We start from the raw sequence: 7,500 nt of genomic DNA, 5'->3' as shown, positions 1-7,500 counted from the left end.
GCCCCTGCCACCACCACCACCACCACCACCGCCATCACCTCACCAATCAGCAGTCACACGGCATGTAGCTACTCACGATAACGCCACCTAACGTGTGCCTTGTGTAAGCAAGCGCATGGATGCGCTGTAGCCTCTTCTTGACAGTTTTACCTGAACCCCCCCCCCCCCTGGCCTGCATAACCGACCACCTACCCCCACCATGTCTTTCCAATAAAATCGCTCAAACTCGGTCCAGGCAAGGTGTATGGTCAACCCAAGGGGTGCAATGGACAGGGCACACGCAGGGCTGCAAATCATGGTTTGACACCCATACAACGCCAAGATCGCCTCAGCAGATCTTGAAACAGCCATTTCTGCCTAAGATACTTTTGAAATTGGAACAACCCCGTGGTGGTGTTGGTGATGATGATGAGGTTGACAGCCGTGGTGCTGGCTGCTGTGCTGGCTGTTGTTGTCGATGCTAGCGCAGCAGCAGCATCAGCAGCCGCAGCAGCTGCTGATGCATCAGATGCAGTGGCCTGCAAGGCTGGGGATCTGCAAGAGAAGACGTGCACGCATTCGCCAGAGGCGCGCATCGCAAGCAAGGACGGCTTGGCAGATGCATCCGCCTGCTGCTCCCTTTGTGCGTCCACACACGGATGCCACGCCTGGACGTTCTGGACAACCTCATCCGCAACCATGGCCACCAGCAGCGGTATCGCCAGCAACAACAGAAGCAACAACAGCAGCAGCAGCAGCACTGACGATGTGAACGACACCCACAGCGCCGATGATGACGACACTTCGACGAGGACAACAGGCGATGCAGAGGCAGCACGACCAACATCGTCAACGCCATCACGTTCCCAAGCTGCCATCGTGGAAGAGAAGGAGACGCACTGTAATCTGTTTGGGAAGCGGGTACCGGGAACGGAGGGCGAGTGCGTGTCTGGCGGAACAACCGGTGGGAAGAGCCCCTGGGTACCACCACCGCCACACGGGCCCATCTGCAAGGACTGCCCCAACATCATCTTCTCCCTGACGGATGACCAGGACTACCTGCTTGGCGGGTGGGGCGACGTGCCCATGCGCCACACCAAGCGGCTGCTGCAGAACACGGGCGCGCTGCTGTCGGAGTGGCGCATCCACACAGCCATCTGCTCGCCCAGCCGGTCCGAAACCGTCTCTGGCCGCTATTTCCACAACATCAAGTCGGCAACGGCGGTGCCGCCGCCAAAGGTGCTGCCCACGGGCGCGGGCCACGTGAACGGCTCGCTGTACACGAACCAGACGGCCGGCACATATCTGCGCATGCTGCGCGGGTTTCAGACTGCGCTATTTGGCAAGGGCAACTTCAATACCATGGAGGGGTTCGACCGGTGGTTCCAAGGGTCCCATCTTGGATACGGCGGTACGTGGCAGGACAACGAGAGCCCCGACTTCAAGTACAAGGCGAGCGACAAGGAGTACGCGACAGACCTGCTGCTTGAGAAGGCGAGTGAGTGGCTGCGACGTGACAATGTGACGGGGAAAGCGAGCAATGGTCGCCCTTTCTTCCTCTACTTTGCCCCGCACTGCCCCCACATCCCGTCGACGCCCTCTGACAAGTACGCAGACGCGTGTCCGAACGTCACTGCGCCGCGCACGCCCAACTTCAACTACTCCACACCGCTCTTCCACGAGCTCATCTCCAAACAGGCCCCCTTTGTTGAGGAGGAAGCACGCGCCATCGATGCGCTTGCGCGCCTGCGGTGCCAGTGCCTTCTCTCTGTGGATGATGCGCATGCACAGCTCTTGTCTGTGTTGGAGGACCTTGGTGTGGCCAACAACACGTACTGGTTCGTGTCGAGCGACCACGGGTACAACCTCGGCAACCACCGCCTGCCCAGCAACAAGTTCCTGCTGTACGAGCACTCGCTGCGCATCCCGCTTGTTGTGCATGGGCCGGGCGTGCCTGCAGGCAAGCACATCCCCGTGCTTGGTACCAACGTAGACTATGCGCCAACGTGGCTTGGCCTCGCTGACATTGACACGCCCCCTGTCATGGACGGTCGTTCCCTTGTTCCCGTCCTCCTCACCAACGCCTCCGCAGGTAGGGCAGAGGCGTGTGTTGGGTATGCCTGTGTGTGTGTGTGTGTGTGTGTGTGTGTGTGTGTGTGTGTGTGTGTGTGTGTGTGTGTGTGTGTGTGTGTGTGTGTGTGTGTGTGTGTTTTGTGTGTGTGTGTGTGTGTGTGTGTGTGTGTGTGTGTGTGTGTGTGTGTGTGTGTGTGTGTGTGTGTGTGTGTGTGTGTGTGTGTGTGTGAAGACGTGAGGTTTTGAGAGCAATGATCTGCGTTCACACACTTTTTCATCCCCCCCCCCCAATCACCATGTCACGCGCACACATGCCTTGCGCGCCGTTGCAGACATCCCGGGTGCAACGCGGCGGCACTTGGAGAAACACGGTGGGCCATCTGCGAGCGACCCAGCTGCATTTAGAAACATGCAGTTTACGCAATACTACAACCAAGGCCCCTGGCAGCCTGACGACCCCAAGGATGGTTTCAACCGCACCCTTGACGACTACAGCAACACATACATCGGCATCACGGTGGTTGACCCAGCGCTCGGCAAGTACAAGTATGGCGAGTACCAGTACGTGTGCAACAGCACACAGATGCTGACGAAGACATGCTTTGACGACCCAGACTGGTACGAATTGTTTGACCTCAGTGCGGATCCATATGAGTTGACCAACATCTACTACCACGCCAACACCAACGCATCTCTCAAGCAAGAGATGCACCGCCGCCTGCGACAATACTACCCGTGCCAGGGCAGCGCCTGCCCGTGATGACACTGTGTGTATGCGTGTATGTGTGTGTGTGTGTGTTTGTGTGTGTTTGTGTGTTCCTATGTGACTGCCGTTTCGCTCTTCTCTATTTTTCACCACGCCTTCACAGTCACAATCTCTTGTTATCCTTTGTCGTGAGCACATGCTCGCGTTCTTCAGCGTGACTGTGGTTGTTACATTGTGGGCCGAAGCCCTACTGAACCGCTAATAATGAACCAAAACGTACGAGCTGAGGTAAAAGCGACATGAATACACACACACACACACACACACACACACACACACACACAAAACACACACACACACACACACACACACACACACACACACACACACACACACGCGCGCGCACATCAGTCCTCGTACAAGAGAAACGCCTCAATGGCGGGCGGCGTGTTCATGGCGCGAACAAACGTCACATACGCATCGTGACTCGTCTCAAACGTTCCCCGACACGCAGTTAGCACACGCTCACGTGCCACGCGTCTCCGCTCAGCCATACCATCACCCCTCTCACCACGACTGCTTCCACCGTCACGAGCATACCCTCTTCTACCATTACTACCCCTGCTTCGAGTGCCATCATCATCATCATCATCATCATCATCATCATCATCATCATCATCATCATCATCATCATCATCATCATCATCATCATCGTACTCCTCCTCTTCTTCATCATCCTCCTCTGACATGAGGGGAACGGGCACGTCGCTCTCCCGCCCGCCCGCTTGAAATGAATACACGCGCACGCGTTCGTCCTCGTCCATCGGCGACGGAACAATCGTCACGTGTGGGGAAATGGTCACCGCCCGCGGTGCTGGTGTTGCTGGTGTTGGTGCCGTTGTTGCAGTTGTTTCTGGTGTTGGTGCCGTTGTTGCTGGTGTTGGTGCCGTTGTTGCTGGTGCTGGTGCTGTTGTGGGAGTGTCGATTGATGCAGATGCAGTTGCAGTCGGCCGCTGTGTTTGATGTCGTCCTTCCCGCATCTCTCCGCTCGTACCATCATCACCATCACCACTGCCATCGCTGACAATGCGCTCCGTGAGCATCTGATCAAACAGGTGTCGCAGCCGTCGTCGACACATGTGCGAGAGGGATGGAAGCGCCACCCCGTGCATGGACATCACCTCCGCAATCTCAACCGCGTGTGTGCGCGCTGCTTCGCTCTGCGCGCGGGCGAGCGCGTGCCGCACACATTGCATAATGTCGGTGTCGTTGCGCAATGCAGACGACATGCGGACGAGCTGTCGCAATGCCTTGAGGGCATAGCGTTCGTCGCACACGGGCTCGGCCTGCCGTCCTGTGCGTGGCACACGCAATGCCTCCACCAGTCGCACGTGCGTGCGTTTCGCAATGAGTTTGGGCACGAACGAGGGCACGCAGGCGAGTGCGGCGAGGGCCTGGCAGGGGTGCCATGGCGACCACAGCACGTTGCCGTGCGCTTCGTTCCGGATTGAGCAGTCGAGGCAGTCCAACAGCAGCTGTATGTGGTGGTCCGTCACAAGAAACGCGGGCCTGTCCGCCACGGTGTTGCCATGACCCTCCATACCACCATCAACACCATCATCATCAACATCACCATCACCATCATCATCATCACCATCGCGGTCGTTGTCAACAGCAGAGTCATGTCGTTCATCCATGGCATCTTCACCACCACCACCATCACCACTGTTGCGAGGTGCCCCCCTGGGTAAGAGCCTGCCGTACCATGGCTGATCACCACCACTGCTGCGCCCCCCGCGGCCGCTGGGCGTTGCCGCTGTCCTGCGCTCACTAAACTTGACCGAGGGGTTGTACGTGCTCGGGAATCCCATCTCCGTTGGCGTGGCGAGGTACCTGTGGTGGCTCGGTGGCACGTGTACGTACATGTTGAGCAGCCCCATGAGTGCGCCGACAGACCCGCGGTCAATCTTGTCGTGGTGCACGACAGTGACGAGGATGGGTACCGTGCCGCACGTCGCCACCCGTCGCAGCGCGTGCGTGTCGTCGTGCAGATACGAGCTGAGGTTGGCCAGCGTGAGCACCATCTCCACACGGTGGCGTGAGCGCTCCAGCGTCTGTGTCAGCATGTCGAGGTGGTCAAGAAGGAAGTGCGTGCCAACCTCACACCCACCAACCCAGTTGAGGGTCAGAAACGCCATGTGTCTCTCGTACAGCACGCCGTCCGATGCAGTCAAGAAGATTGCGCGGCGGGCGTTGCCACCATCGCCGTCGTCGTCGTCGTCATCATCATCATCATCGCCATCGTCTGTGTCGGTGCTGGTGTATGTGTCTGGGTCGTCTGTGGCAGCCCCTTCCTCGCCATCCCAGTCGCGATAACGATAACGATGATGCTGATGACGACGATGATGATCGCGGTGATGGCGACGCTGACTGAGTCGCATTTCGCGCCCTGCCGCGTCGGAATCAGACGAGGAGCCGTCGCCCTCCTCTGCCGCTTGCCGGCGTTCACCACCACTGCCATCATGATCATCATGATCATCATCACTGTCAACACGGTCACTGGCATCACGCGCAACACCGCTGCTGGTGTCCGTGTCCATGGGTTGAGCGGTGGCCGCAAACTGGGATGCAAACTCTCGCTGACGGCGCCGTTGTTGCCGCCGCCGCTGCTGCTGCTCCTCGAGCCGACTGCGGGGCGGGTTGATGATGTCCAATATCGCCTGCAAGAGTGGACTCTGCAGAAACTGGCGGGAGATGGCGTCGCGGGAGCGCGGGCAGTGCAGCATGTTACAGATGAGCACGAAGTAGGTGCCCCGCAGGCGGCTGTACTCCTCACCCTGCACCAGGCCTGGCCGCACGCGGTCCAGCTCGCTGACGATGAGCGAGATGACGTCGATGTGTGCGCAGACGGCTCCACCAATGGGCCTGTCCAGCAGCAGGAAGAGGATATTCTGGTGCAAGGGATTACTCACGGACGGCCAGCGCAAGTAGGAGGTGATCACCCGTGACATCTCACGCACGACGTCCGCTGGTGCTTCTTCAACAGAGACCCACGGACAGCTCGGCGCAACCATGTTGAGCATGGCAAACACGGCATGGGACATGGTCGGCTCATTGCTCCCCATCATCTGCAGCAACTCCACCAGCACCGCAGCTGGATTGTTGCGCCGCGCGTCACCCTGCAGCAGCTCAGCATCGCGTTCAGCGGCATCGTCCATGTTGTTGTTGTTGTTGGTGCTGTTGTTGCTTGTTGCTGTTTGTAGTTGCTGTTTGTTGTTGTTGTTGTGTGCTTGTGCAGGTAAGTGTGTGTATGTGAGCTGTGTGTGTGTGAGCTGTGTGTGTGTATGTGTGTGTGTATGTGTGTATGTGTGTATGTGTGTATGTGTGTGTGTGTGTGTGTGTGTATGTGTGTGTATGTGTGTGTATGTGTGTAAAGAGCGTGGAAGCGAGTGGTGCGGTGCGCGCAGCAGTCAGTGAGTCGTTCGTTCTTTGTTGCTGGTTGGTTGTGGTTGTGGAGGAATAGATGGTATCATTCGATGATTTTCGGCAACAGAACAAGACACGACAGTTGCATTGCTGCGGTTGTGGGTTGTGGGTGGTGGGTGGAAGACAGCGCTTTGTTTGTGTGCTCACTTCTCAGTTCATTACTTCTCAGTGCCTCATTTGCCGCTTGCTGTGGCTTGTGGTGGTGTCCCGTAGGTCGGAGCGTCGGTTGGTTGGTGATACGACATTTGGTTCGTTTCCTTTGGGTTGTGTTTGGGGTTGTGTTGTTGCACGAAGTTTGGTGGTTGGTGGTGGTGGTGGTGTTGATTTGAGGCTCCTGAGGCGCAAAGAAAAGATGGACGGAGGGCGCGATGATGGTAGCCATGGCAGCAATGGCAGCAGCAATGGCAGCAGCAGTGGGGGTGATTCACGCACGGAAACGCCGCCACCGCCTGCGCGCGCATTGGTGGACTTTTTCGCGGTCGTGGGCATCGACCCAAGCGCGGGCATCGACCCTTTCACGCACGCCGCCATGCCAGACCGTGAGTCGGTGTTTGCTGTTGGTGCGGTCGGTGATAGAGGTGGTAGTGGTGGTGGTGGGACTGTTGTTGTTGTTGTTGGTGGTGGTTGGGCATTTGACAGTGTTGTCGGCATCGTTGCAAGGGACACGAGCACATTGTTCATTCATGTGATGCCGCCATGCGTGCGCTCACTAACTCACTCACACGCACACGGACGCGCACATGCACATACAGTGGACCATGTGAGCCCGCTGCGCCGTCCATACAGAGCGCATCTACTCACCTGCGTTCCAGATGCACGCGGGTCGCTCAAGCACTTTGATCCACAGGATATCGTCCTGGTGCGTGATTGTGTACGTGTGTGTGCGCGTGTGTGTATGTGAGTGCTTGTGTGTGTGTGTATCTGTCTCGCAGCTGCGTTTGTGGGACTTGGAGGTGAATGCTGTCGTGTGGCTGCAAGTACGTCACATGTTCACGTTCTCCTTCCCTCGTCTCCACCACCACCACCTCCACCTCCTCCCTGTTTGCAGCTTTGTTTCCCGCAAGGGCTGCGGTTTCAGAAGCAAGAGGACAGCCGTCGCATTACCTTCCACACCTTTGTCATGACGCGCGAAAACGGAGACAGAAGTCAGTTTGCATGCGCGCGTGTGTGTATGTGTGTGTATGTGTATGTGTGTGTTGTGCGTGTGTGTGGGTGTGTGTTGGTTGTATTTGATGCTGCCTTGTCTGAGCCTGGCC

At 57.6% G+C, this 7,500-nt stretch overlaps 4 protein-coding genes across 4 annotated transcripts in view; 3 read left to right on the top strand and 1 right to left on the bottom strand.

Moving 5' to 3' along the window:
- The window catches only part of PTSG_11249 (uncharacterized protein), a gene marked incomplete at its 5' end in the record, with an annotated part of 3,343 nt that extends 3,114 nt beyond the window's left edge, over nucleotides 1–229 (top strand). Inside the window, one exon of the mRNA XM_004987691.1 lies at nucleotides 1–229. This exon is cut by the window's left edge and continues 959 nt beyond it. Within this exon, the coding sequence (XP_004987748.1) occupies nucleotides 1–91 (91 nt within the window). The 3' untranslated portion in view covers nucleotides 92–229.
- Nucleotides 230–354: 125 nt separating this feature from the next.
- On the top strand, nucleotides 355–3,042 carry PTSG_11248 (uncharacterized protein). The gene is made up of 2 exons (XM_004987690.1): nucleotides 355–2,071; nucleotides 2,385–3,042. Exons 1-2 carry the CDS (start codon nucleotides 403–405, stop codon nucleotides 2,810–2,812), a joined length of 2,097 nt encoding a protein of 698 aa, XP_004987747.1. The 5' UTR covers nucleotides 355–402; the 3' UTR covers nucleotides 2,813–3,042.
- A 123-nt stretch (nucleotides 3,043–3,165) lies between these two features.
- On the bottom strand, nucleotides 3,166–5,976 carry PTSG_11247 (uncharacterized protein; the record flags this gene model as incomplete). Its single annotated transcript, XM_004987689.1, has 1 exon — nucleotides 3,166–5,976. The coding sequence occupies one exon, from the start codon at nucleotides 5,974–5,976 to the stop codon at nucleotides 3,166–3,168; it is 2,811 nt and encodes a 936-aa protein (XP_004987746.1).
- A 326-nt stretch (nucleotides 5,977–6,302) lies between these two features.
- Nucleotides 6,303–7,500, top strand: part of PTSG_11246 (uncharacterized protein) — a gene marked incomplete at its 3' end in the record, with an annotated part of 13,561 nt that continues 12,363 nt past the window's right edge. The window contains exons 1-3 of the mRNA XM_004987688.1: nucleotides 6,303–6,783; nucleotides 6,997–7,103; nucleotides 7,293–7,389. Of these exons, the coding sequence (XP_004987745.1) occupies nucleotides 6,597–6,783; nucleotides 6,997–7,103; nucleotides 7,293–7,389 (391 nt within the window). The 5' untranslated portion in view covers nucleotides 6,303–6,596. The remainder of the gene's footprint in view (nucleotides 6,784–6,996; nucleotides 7,104–7,292; nucleotides 7,390–7,500) is intronic.

Source organism: Salpingoeca rosetta (genome assembly GCF_000188695.1).
Source record: "Salpingoeca rosetta unplaced genomic scaffold supercont1.42, whole genome shotgun sequence".
NCBI lineage: Eukaryota > Choanoflagellata > Craspedida > Salpingoecidae > Salpingoeca > Salpingoeca rosetta.
The sequence above is the reverse complement of the archived record's forward strand: the minus strand, read 5'-3'. Positions and strand labels throughout refer to the sequence as shown.